Genomic DNA, 12942 nt, shown 5'->3' with positions numbered 1-12942 from the left:
AGGGCACTATTAAATGTATCATTGCTTTATAATTTATTTTGTAGACTAGTAGTCTCAGTTTGAAACTGTAGAGTTTTGCCATTTTGGGTTATTAAGTAAATTATTAGCCAGAGGTAAATGAGTTCTTTGATATTGACCAGTATTCAGTGCTTTTTTTCAAAATGGAGTCAAGATTGTCTGGTGAAAAAGAAGACTTAGAGTTGACTCTTACCTTATTGCTTTAGATAAACCTGAAATTCTGCCTTAAACATCATTTCACTGTGCTGAATCCTCTTCTTTTGCTTCACAGCCCCATCAAGACGTGGTGACTTGGAAATCCTTGGTTATTGCATGATCCAGTGGCTTAGTGGCCATCTGCCGTGGGAGGATAATTTGAAAGATCCTAATTACGTTAGAGATTCCAAAATTAGGTAAAGGAAAACTTACAGTAAATTATTTTGGGCAAAATGATGAGGCAGATGTTTGGTCAGAACTTCTTCACAAGGACTGTAGCTTTAACTGACACTAATGTAGAGATAAGAAAGTACTTGTTTAACAGTGAGATTCCTTGGATTTCTTTTTGCTGAATTTATTTTAGAAGAATGTTCGTAAGTGTATTTAGGATGTAGCACAGTGCTGCTTAATGTGCTGTTTACTGATATTAAGTATTAATGACTTTCCATGGCATCAAACAATGACTCGTTCTTTAATTTTTAACAGATACAGAGAAGATATTGCAAGTTTGATGGACAAATGTTTTCCTGAGAAAAACAAGCCAGGTAAGAAAAGGCTTCTTTAGTGTTCATAAGGATTTTGTTTTCTGAGAGGAAAAACATCCTGAGGTCCATAGACTGAAAACCCTTCATGTAAGAGCTTCGGAATTGTTGGGCAACCATCTCACTGGGGCCTGCTCGCGTAGGCCTTTCCACAGGTGGGCCTTACTTAGTTGGTATTCAGTGCTTTCAGTCAAGGAACCAAATTTCATTCAGTAATGCCACTGTTTTCCTAGTTGAGGCTTTATTTTGTGCCTCAGACTCTTCTAGGCACTAGGGATACATCAGTGAACAAAATAAATAAAATCTCCTGTCCTCATGAAACTCTAGTTGGGAAAGGTAGACAGTAAACAAGTGAGTAAATTTCACAGTTTATTGCATGGTTAGTACTGTGGCAAAAACAAAAAACACAGGAAATAGAATTGAAGGGATGGGGTGGGTTGTTCCTGTAAATCGGGTGGCCTGGGATGGTCTTCCTGCGGAGGTCCATTTGAGCAGCTGTGGGAAGGAGACAGGGGGTGAGCTCTGGGGAAGAACGTGTCCATGCGGAAGGAACGTGAGTGCCTGGTGATGCCTGCTCCTAGGCCATCATGGGCTTTGGCTTTTACTTTGAGCAAGAGCGCGTGAGGTGTGGAGGAAAGGAGGGACGTGAATTGTCTGTCTTTAAGGGAACTCTCTCCAGCTCCTGTCTTGAAGATCGACTGCTAAGGAGGCAGGGCCGGGTACAAACAGGAGCCAGCTAGGAGCCTCCTGCCATGATCCGAGCAAGGGAAGTGGCAGGGCAGGTGTGCGCAGCGGTCAGTTTGGATATATTTAGAAGTCTTAAAAGCCTTGCCTCAGTTGTCTCCTTTGCAGGGAGGTCTACCGTGAGCTTAAGCTGTTTAAATTTGCAACCTATCAGCCACATCTGGAAATGGAATGTTACAGCTTTTTCAGATTCACTCCCTGGTGCCTTCTTCCAGTCACCGGCCTCTCCCTCTGGCCTAATGAATCTCTACCACGACTTCCAACATCAAGGATTTCTCTTTGAACTATGTGGAAATAGAATCACAGAGTGAACAAAACAGATAATTTCACCAAGGGAGGGATTTTTAATGTTCTAGTTTCTGGTGGCTTTCTTTTTCTTTCATTCAGTACTGCATTTGTGAAATTCATTCCCACTGTTAAATTTTTTAAATGTTTTTATTTTTTAACTTTATTGAGGAATAATTGACAAATATAATTCTATAATGTGATGATTTGCTATGTAGGCATACCTCATTTTATAGTGATTCACTTTATTGCTCTTTGCAGATGTGTTTCTTTTTTACTAATTGAAGGTTTGTGGCAACCTATGTCGAGTAAATCTGTTGGTGCCGTTTTTTCCAACAGCATTTGCTCACTTCCTGTCTGTGTCAAACATTGTGGTAATTCCTACAATATTTTAAACTTTTTCATTATTATACTTCTTACGGTGATTTGTGATCAGTGATATTATTATTGCAAAAAATTATGAGTCACTGAAGGCTCAGATAATGGTGGGCACTTTTTAGCAATAAAGTGTTTTTTTAATTTAGGTATGTACATTTTTTTAGACATTGTGTTATTCCACACATAATAGTGTACAGTACAGCATAGACATAACTTTTCTGTGCACTGGGAAACCAGAAAAGGTAATGTGACTTGCTTTATTGTGATACTTGCTTAATCGCGGCAGTCTTGAGCTCACCTGCGATGTCTTCCAAGATCTGCCTGTACATGTAGACTGGCGAGTGATTACTAAGATGAACCTGATTTAACACCCCTATCACCTCGCATAGTTAACAGTGGCCTTTCTTGAAAAGACCAGCCTTGCTCTGTGATGCCCCCTTTGTGTTCAGTCATGTGCGGATCTGTGAGTCTGTTGCTGGGCTCTTTCATAGTTTGTTGTTTTTTTTTTTTGTTCTTGGGCCACACTGTCTTAATTACTATAGCTTTATCTGGTAGTTTAAGTCCTCTGGCACTTTGCTTCTTTAAACTTGACTTTATACTTGACTCTGTATATTTTTACATTTTAGAATCACCTTGTCAGTTCTGCACATATCCTCTCCCTCTGCAACGTGCTGAAATTTTGCGTGGGATCGCAGGGACTCTGTGGACTAATTGGGGAGCATTGGCATCTTTATACAATTGATACTTTATAGCTTCCATTTAATTTGGTGTCAGTTTCTCTCACCTGTGTTTTACAGTTTTCATTTGGAAAAAATCTTGCCCATCTTTCATGATATTTGTTTGTAGGTATTTGATGCTTTTTGATGCTATTGTATGTGATATGTTTTAATTACTTTTCTAATTGCTTGTTGCTGGTGTATAGAAGAAAAATAGGTTTTTAAATACTTTATATCCTGTGATCTTGTTAAATTTACACACTGGTTAGAAGGTTTTTGGTAGATTTCTTAGGATTTTCTGCAGACACTCGCGTGTCTGTGAATAAACTTCTACATCGTCCATTCCGCTCAGTGCCTGCTGTCTGTTTCCTTGCCTCACTGGACCAGCTGAAAACTGCAGGACTTTCAGGCAGCACAGGAGTGGTGCACATGGACGTCCTTGCTGTTCTCTTCTCTCAGAAGGGAGGTCTTCAGTATTTTACTGCACTTGGTGACGTTTGCTTTAGGTTTTCTGTAGATCCTCTTTATCTGATTAAGAAAGTTGAAAGGAAGGATTTTCGTTTCTTTTTTCTCAGGTACCCAAGTATTTAGAATCATGCTTGACATGTGGTGGATACTTAAAATGTCTGAATGAATGAATGTGTGTGTAGCACTGACATGATCTCTTGATTTATTGGATGTGGGAAGAGGATTTGAGGATCTGGGAGAATGGGATTTTCTATAATTGAGACAGAGAAACCGCAGGGTTAGCAGGTTTTAGGGGTTGGTCAGCAGTTTGGCTTTGGTTGGGATGTGAGATGCCAGTTACAGAGCCAGTGTATGAGTCAGTGGAAGTCAGTGGATATACAAGTCTGGAGGTGGGTGGAAAGGTTGTACTGGGCATATACACATATGAGCTACTAACCCAAAGATGGATTTTTAGATGGGTGTTGAGAGGTGTTGATCTTGACTAGTAAGATTTCTTTTTATGGGTTTGGTTCTGCCTCAGTGTACAGTAGACCTTTTATCATTCACAAGCTGCTTTTTCTCTTTTATGCGACAACCAGGCCTTGCTTGTGCTTCTCTTTTTCAACCTGTTTTTCGTGTTTCATTTTTCATTTACCCAAAAAATGCAGCTGTATTCTCTAGAACTAATGGCTTCTGTGGCCAAAAAAAAAAAAATTCTGGCTATGATATTTATTGTACTTACGCACATTTTACTTCGTAATATTTATTCTAGGTCCTTTTAAAAAGTAGTTTTAAAATTATATTAGTAATTATTTTTATATATATTAAAATTTTAAGCTTGTCTTCTTTCTTACTGTCACAATTAAAAGATATTTTTTGCACTGTATCTAAAAATACATTTTTTTATTTGACTTATCTGACAATTCCTGAATTCAAAAGCATACTTTCAATGAAGACGTGATAGAAAGACATATTTAACAAGCTATATATATTTGCATTCTAATGTTACTGTAGTTGTGGGTCATTTTCTTAGAAGAGATAAGTATGTTGTATTTATGATAAAAACTAGAAAATAATTGTCATTCTTTTAGATGAAATTGCTAAGTACATGGAAACAGTGAAATTACTGGATTATGTTGAAAAACCTCTTTATCAAAAGCTACGAGATATTCTTTTGCAAGGACTGAAAGCTATAGGAAGCAAGGATGATGGCAAGCTGGACCTCACTGTTGTGGAGAATGGAAGTTTGAAAGCAAAACCAGTGGCAAAGGTGAGTTTTGTTATTGAATTTTCCTTTGGGTTTCCTGTAACTGTTTGCAACAAATATAGATAAGTAAATCAGTAGCTCAGTAAAGAAAATAGCAGATTGCTCTGCAGTTAAATATTTATCATCATTACATAAAAGCAAACTCTATGATATGGAAAAATACACAGAGGGTTTTAGAAAAATGAGTATGTATTTCTTATGTCCGGTAGCAAGTTAAGAAATTCCCTAAAAAATTCTAACTTGGGAAACTAATATCTAGCAGGGGAATTTGGGGGGGAGCGTTCAATTCACATACTGTCTGTCCTTTTCTCCCATGTCACCCCTTTTGGTTGATCCCATGTTTCACTTTTTCCTTGTTCATTGGTGTGGTCCAAGTATTTGCCATTTGAAAATTGGTTTTGGAAAATTGTCATTTGAAAATTACATTTGAAAGTTTCCTTATCTGTTGGTGTGGTATGTTTCCCATTTGAACATTACTTTGCTCTTTACAGAAATGTCACTTCATAAAGCTGTGTATATGTATATAAGAGGATTAATTTTTTGGGAAGAAATGTTAAATAATAAACCTATGGTAGAAGTATTGTTAATTTTAATTGGAGAACGAAATGGCAGCCCACGCCAGTATTCTTGCCTGGAGAATCCCATGGATAGAGGAGCCTGGCAGGCAACAGTCCTTGAGGTTGCACAGAGTCGGACACGACTGAAGCAGCTTAGCAGAAGTAATGTACAGACTTGTAGATAACCTCTGGTGTTTTAAAATTTAGATTTTAAGGTATGCATTATCTTACTGGTTATTTTTAATAATTATTGATTAACTTTGTCCTTTTTTAATCTGAAATTGTTAGTTACTTTTATATGAAAAAGGAAGACTACTTTTAGAAGAAAAAGATGTTTTTACATTATTGACTTTTAATTGTCATTAACTGTATATTCCAGTAGATTTTTTTGGAAGACTCATATTGCAAACTATGAGATAAAGAGTTAAAAAGATTTTCTCCCTTTCAAATAAGCAGCAGATTAAGTTTTTCATAATTTTTTTAATTTACAGAGGAGATAGGAATTTTGAAATTGGATCATAAATTTGACTTTTTTGGCTAATAGTAGATTTCTTTATAATTTCATCACAGAATCTGGAATTAAACATATGCATCTATGTGTACATCTTCTTGCTTTCATAAGTTTTGTCTCAATTGCGCCTACTCCATTTTTGTGGTCGACGACCACGAGGAAAACCATATCCAGTTTTACGTGAAGAGGATAAATTGAAGGCTGAGTGGAATTTTTCAGGAAGGTGGTAAACTTAGAATTTGCATATATGTATAAATATACAGCTCACATCTTGCTCAGGACAGATTTTTGTGCATTAATATTTATAGCTGGCTTCGGTAGTGTTTTGCTGTAAAATATTGCTGATTGAAAAATAAAGATCTCTGTTGTCCTGAGAACTTGTCCAGTGCCATCTCCCTTCCCTTTGCAAATCACTGTTGTTTGTAACTACATGCTGGAGAAAATTTCGTTTCCCCAGGTTGGCTGACTTTACAGCTGAATAGGTCAGTCTGCTGCAGAGCTAACATCTGTGACCTTATAATTCTCTTGTGTCCTTGGATAGTTCAGAAAGCTGGAAATTTCTTGTTAGATCATCCCCTACATGTATAAAGCTTCATTTAGGGGAAGAACATGAATAAAAAGCTGAACTGTTAGGTTTCCTTCATTGGTTTGCTGCCTTTTCCCCTCCACCCCCCCACCTCAGAACTGGCACAGGACTGTTTTTGTATTAAAAAGAAATTAATCAAAGTTAAGATTAGGTAAGATCCTGAAGCTGCTTGTTAGGCATTTAACTGTAGATTAATTGTTGATTTTGTTAGCCTTTTGTTTTTTATTTGTAAAGTGAAAGAGTTAATTTTTGTCTTTAAGCATCAGAACACTTTCTTCAAATAAATTGTAAATATACCACATCTAAAACAGATAAAAGCAGAGCTTCATCCAACTTTTGAGTCTTAGGACTTCCAACAAGAGAAAGCTTTCTTCTCTGAGAAATTAGTATATTCCATCTCTTTTCTTTTTAGGAATGTGTATTTAGTTGAAATTCCTCTTTTCTTTTTTTGCTTTGGTTTTCAGAATTTCAGAGAATTTCAGAGTTGAGTATAATGCTTCGTCATGGAAGCTGTATTAATCCTTATAATTGCATATTTATTTATTCTTTTCCTCTGTCATAGCTTTTTAAAAAACTTAAATAGAAGTGTACATTCTTTGTATTTAGGACACTCAAATCTTTGAAAGGGATGAGTTTAACCAATTCTATGTATATTTCTCTTTATATTCCTAAGAGATAAGGGTTTAAAAAAAAAAATCTGTAAGAATTAATCAGCAGTGAAATGAAGCAAGACTTCTATCTAGTTTTTTACAGCCATGCTTGATTGTGGTACAGTATATTTGGAAACTAGTGAAATAGGAATGTATCCACTTGGAACTGTTTTTGGTCTCAGTAACCTAAGGGTATTATTTAAAGTACAGAATTTGGGTTTGACATAAAGCTGAAGTAGAAAGATACTAAGTATTAGTTTCTCCTTAAAAAGTACTGCATCCAAAGGTTTCAACTGTTGATTAGAACTTGACACTTAGAATCTGTCAGTATAGTTCCAACAGTTATTGGATTCACTGTGTACTCTTAAAATCACTGTTCAGCAATTATGTGTAAGGTCTACTTTATGTAACTGATCTAGGCTAGGTCCCCAGGGCTACAGGGATCAATAACATGTAGTTCTGTCCTTAAAGAATTTCTCCCTGTCCCATCTGGGTTAAGAACAGCTTAATTTACTGGAAAGAACTCAGCAAGTTAAAAGACATTAATACCTCGATTAGCTATTTTTTTTTTTATAAGGTTTTGATTAAGTTGCTTGCCCAAGCCAACGAAAAGAGCTGTTCATTAGAATCTCTTGAGTCTCTTCCCTGGAGATCTGCTGACTAGGTCTAGAGCATGGCCCTGCAATTTGTATTTTTTTTTTTCCAAGCAATATATATTGTTGCTCCCTGTACATGATGTCCAAGTACCCTTTTTTCTAGTTTCCAATTTTTTGTTTTTCTAAGTTATGTTATGCTAGTTGACCTTTCCATAGTTCCTCTGAAAAATCATTAACCATTGTTAAAGAAATAATAAATTCCTGCTGACACTCAGCCTGGAACATGGTACAGAGAACTGAACAAGAGCAAAAAAAGGTCTTCAAGCTCCCATCAGTGGTCTGCAGCTGCTCTGGTGGACAACTTCCTGTCTCTTTGAGGTGACCACACCTCAGCATCATTAAATTTACACCGTGTAGCCTATAATTGAAGTCAGATTGCTCCAAATATACCATCTAAATTTGGTGAAGGTCTGTCTAGCTGTTTTTGTATGATAATAGCAGAAAGTGAAGTGGCTCAGTCGTGTCCGACTCTTTGCGACCCCATGAACTGGAGTCTACCAGGCTTCTCCATCCATGGGATTTTCCAGGCAAGGATACTGGGGAGGGTTGCCATTTCCTTCTCCAGGAGATCTTCCCGACCCAGGGATTGAACCTGGGTCTCCCGCATTGTAGGCAGACGGATAGCAGAAACTGTATTTTAACTATATAAATTTAGATTGTTGCAGTTGATACATTTCTTTGGTTTTTAATGGTAGTTTGCTCTTAAATCTATATCTAAATGGATTTGGTGTTTACTAAGAATTCCTTTTCCTATAAATGCCGTTCAGTTCAGTTCAGTCACTGAGTCGTGTCCAGCTCTTTGCAACCCCATAGGCGGCAGCACGCCAGACTTCCCTGTTCATCACCAACTCCCAGACCTTGCTCAAACTCAAGTCCATTCAGTCGGTGATGCCATCAAACCACCTCATCCTCTGTTGTCTCCTTCTCCTCATGCCTTCAGTTTTTTCCAGCGCCAGGGTCTTTTCTAAGGAGTCAGTTCTTCACATCAGGTGGCCAATGTATTGGAGCTTCAATTTCAGCATCAGTCTTTCCAGTGAATATTCAGGAATGATTTTCTTTAGGATTGACTGATTTTATCTCCTTGCTGTTCAAGGGACTCTCAAGAGTCTTCTCCAACACCACAGTTCAAAAGCATCACTTCTTCAATGCTCAGCCTTTTTATGGTCCAACTCTCACATCCATACATGACTACTGGAAAAACCATGGCTTTGACTAGATGGACCTTTGTCAGCAAAGTAAGGTTTTTGCTCTTTAATATGCTGTCTAGGTTTGTTCTGATAGCTTTTCTTCCAAGGAGCAAGTGTCTTTTCATTTCTTGGCTGCAGTCACCATCTGCAGTGATTTGGAAGCCCAAGAAAATAAAGTCTGTCACTGTTTCAGTGGTTTCCCCATCTATTTGCCATGAAGTGGTGGGACCAGATGCCGTGATCCTAGTTTTCTGAATGTCGAGTTTTAAGCCAGCTTTTTCATTCTTCTCTCACTTTCATCAGGAGGCTCTTTAGTTCTTCACTTTCTGCCATAAGAGTGGTATCATCTGCATATCTGAGGTTGTTGATATTTCTCCCAGCAATCTTGATTCCAGCTTGTGCTTCATCCAGTCTAGCATTTCTCATGATGTACTCTGCATATAAGTTAAATAAACAGGGTGACAATATACAGCCTTGACATACTCCTTTCCTGATTTGGAACCAGTTTGTTGTTCCATGTCCAGTTCTAACTATTGCTTCTTGACCTGAATACAGATTTCTCAGGAGGCAGGTCGCATGGTCTGGTATTCCCATCTCTTTAAGAATTTTCCAGTTTGTTGTGATCCACACAGTCAAAGGCTTTAGCATAGTCAATGAAACAGAAGTAGATATTCTGCTGGAATTCTCTGCTTTTTCTATGATCCAACGGATGTTGGCAATTTGATCTCTGTTTCCTCTGCCTTTTCTAAATCCAGCTTTCACATCTGAAAGTTCTCAGTTCATGTACTGTTGACGCTTAGCTTGATGAATTTTGAGCATTACTTTGCTGGCGTGTGAAATGAGTGCATTTGTACAGTAGTTTGAACATTCATTGGCATTGCCCTTCTTTGGGATTGGAATGAAAACTGACCTTTTCCAGTCCTGTGGCCCCTGCTGAGTTTTCCAAATTTGCTGGCATATTGTGTGCAGCACTTTCACAGCATCACCTTTTAGGATTTGAAATAGCTCAACTGGAATTCCATAACCTTCCCTAGCTTTGTTCATCGTGATATTTCCTAAGTCCCATTTGATTTCGCACTCCAAGATGTCTGGTCTGGCTCTAGGTGAGTGATCACACTGTCGTGGTTATCTGGGTCATTAAGATCTTTTTTGTATAGTTCTTCTGTGTATTCTTTTCACCTCTTCTTAATATCTTTTGCTTCCCTTAGGTCCATACCATTTCTGTCCTTGATAAATCAATAAATCCCATTATATCAGTAAATCCCGTTATTGATTTCTTTTCTTTGAATATTGTCTTATTTGGATTTTGTCAAGTATCTTTGTCCCTCGTTTTTTTTTAAATCCATTAAAATAAGTGAGATTATGATATCTGTGCAGTGAAAGTCATTCAGTCTTATCTGACTTTTTGTGCCCGCATGGACTATACAGTCCATGGAATTCTCCGGGCCGGAATACTGGAGTGGGTAGCCTTTCCCTTCTCCAGAGGATCTTTACAACTCAGGGATCGAACCCAGGTCTCCCACATTGTGGGTGGATTCTTTTCTAGCTGAGCCACAAGGGAAGCCCTATCTGTGCAGCACAGTGCACAAATAAGTGAGAAATTTGAACTTCACAAAAGTGAACACATGCATTTAAATGTCCCCTAAATCAAGATGTGGATCATTCATTAAAATCTCTCTCAGCCGTGTACCCCTTCCTTAAGAGTTACCAACATTATGACTTCTAATATTGTGAATTCATTTTGCTATTTTAAAAAACTTAGCAGTAGCACCGTATGTTTTGTACACTTTTGAGTCTTTGATTCATTTGTATTTCAAATTTCTGTGCTGTTGCAAGTAGCAGAAGTCTTTTTGGTTTCTGTTCCTGTGTAGTCCTGTGGTATATGACTGTATGATGGTTCATTGGTTTCTCCTGCTGTTTGTGGGTGTGTGCGTTGTTTCCAGTTTTTGGTGTTTGCAATTACACTGGTAAAAACACTCCTAAATTCTTTTAGGAAACACATATAATCTATTCAAGTTGGGTGTGTGCATAGTAGAGTTGCCAGGGCGTAGGGTTTTGTATGCTCAGTAGCTTTAGCAGATCCTGCCAGGGCTCTGTCCACTCTGCTCTGCCACCAGCAGTTTGGGAGGGTCTCAGTTGCACACTGACACTAGTAATTGCATTATGTTAATTTTATCTATTTTGGTAGATGTTCACTAGTATTTCTTTATGGTTTTAATTTAATATCCTTGGGAATATTGATTTTGAACACCTTTTCATGTGCACATCAGTCTTGATTAACCTTTTTTTTGTGAAGTGCATTTCAGGTCCATTAAAATATGTCTGGGTTGTCTGCTTTTCTTTGATTTGCTGAGTTAAGTACTTTGTATATACACAATATACGTATTGCACATTTTTTTACCGTCTGTGGTTTTTCTTTTCACTCTCTTAATATCTCTTAACATCTTTTGATGAACAGACGTTCTTAACTTTAATGAAGCCTAATTTATCAGGGGTTTTTTGTGTGTGCACATTTGTTTATGGCTAGTGCTTTGTGTATTCTAGTCTAGAAAGATTTTGTTTACTTCACAATCATTATTTTGTCAAGAAATTTTATTTTGTCTTTTTTGCCTAGGTCCGTAATTTAACAAAATTTGATCTTGTGAATGCTGTGCATTGGTGTTTGTTTACCCTCTGGTTGTCTAGCTGATCTGAACCGTTTGCTGAAAAGATCAGCATGTCCCTAGAGCGGGAAGCTGGTGCTCAGGTGGCCACGTGTTTGAGTCTGTGCCTCGAGGCTCTGTTCTCGGCCTCTGGCCTGCTCTTCTGCCTGTATCGGTGCCACACTGCTTGGACTACTGCTTCGTGGTAATGTTTGATCGTTAACTTCTACAGCTTTGTTCTTCTTTGAAATTGTCTTTCTATTTTGGGCCCTTTGACTGTACCTATAAATTTTACTAATTTCCACAAAAATACTTCTGGGATTTTGATTGAGATTGCATTGACTTTTGGGAAAAACTGACACCTTCACAATATTCTTTTCTGTTCCATGAATATGGTATACCTCTATACTTATTTAGGTGTTCTTCCACTTACCTCAGTGGTGGTTGTAGTTGGATCTGACTGTGTAGAGAATGTACGCATCTTCCATGTCTAACTGCTTACTTAATTCTTGGTCTGTTTCTTTTGCATCATCTGTAATCATCCCAGCCTTTTCTTTATGTCATTTAGTTGTCAGCTCTGTGGTTTTTGAAATTTCTAATATACTTACAAATTCTATAATGATTATTTTTCTGCTTATTAGCTATCTGGTTTCCTTGTTATTTCTTTATTTTTAAATTTTCATTTCTCATTTCTTTAATCATTAAAATCTTTTTTTAAGCCTCTGGTTTACTTTATAGGTTTTCTTTTTGAGGGGAGGACTATGTTTTCTTTCACAGTGGAGTCTCCAGCAATGTATTGCATGCTGTGATCTGGGAGGGCACCAGTACCACAGGTACCTCAGGTGATTCTAATGGAAATGAAAAGGCAGGGAGTGGCCTCCTTGACTGCATATTAAAATCACCTGGAAGCTTTTAAAAATTTCACTGCCTGGCTTACACCCCAGACCAATTAAACCAAAAGCTATGGGAGTGGACCTAGGCCTCAGGAATTTTAGGTGATTACCTTGTGCAGGCATAGCTGAGAACCACTACCAACCAAAATTTGAGTATCTTAGTAGCTTCCGTGTGGAAAGCATTCCTTTTGCAAATAGACAAAGCAGATATTGGGCATTTAAGTCTAAAAGACTTTAAATAATAGCACTTATCAGCCTCATGACCAGTTTGTATTCATAGACAGTTATTCATACATGCCATGTTTTGATTTTTATGGAAGAGATAGAAAAGGAAATTTGGCATCATGTAACTGCTTTGAATGGTATGTAGGGGGATTTATTTTTGGACATAATAAACAGATATGCTTATAAGATATGTTCAAAACTTAGATCTCAAAAGACAGTATTAGACCAAGATTCCATTTTTCTGTGATATCATGATTAGTTTTTAGTAATTCTATTAAACATTTGTGTGAATTTATTTTTAATAAGGAATGAGTTTTTTACGTTATCTTTCTGTGGAAATAATAATATTGCCTATCTTGCTCATAAGATTGTTGTGTGGATTAAATGAGATTTAGAAATTGCTTAGAACAATGCTGAACACATGATAAATTAATCAGTAAATG

The 12942-nt window shown here is 37.4% G+C and overlaps 1 protein-coding gene across 7 annotated transcripts in view; it reads left to right on the top strand.

Moving 5' to 3' along the window:
* Positions 1-12942, top strand: part of VRK1 (VRK serine/threonine kinase 1) — a 78357-nt gene that overhangs the window by 53521 nt on the left and 11894 nt on the right. For all 7 annotated transcript variants that reach the window (XM_043490112.1, XM_043490114.1, XM_043490109.1 and 4 more), the window contains 3 exons: positions 290-410; positions 700-758; positions 4417-4595. In XM_043490112.1, the coding sequence (XP_043346047.1) occupies positions 290-410; positions 700-758; positions 4417-4595 (359 nt within the window). The remainder of the gene's footprint in view (positions 1-289; positions 411-699; positions 759-4416; positions 4596-12942) is intronic.

The sequence above is a fragment of the Cervus canadensis genome, chromosome 17, assembly GCF_019320065.1.
Source record: "Cervus canadensis isolate Bull #8, Minnesota chromosome 17, ASM1932006v1, whole genome shotgun sequence".
NCBI classification, from domain to species: domain Eukaryota; kingdom Metazoa; phylum Chordata; class Mammalia; order Artiodactyla; family Cervidae; genus Cervus; species Cervus canadensis.
Note: the sequence above shows the minus strand (reverse complement) of the source record. Positions and strands in the feature narration are given on the sequence as shown.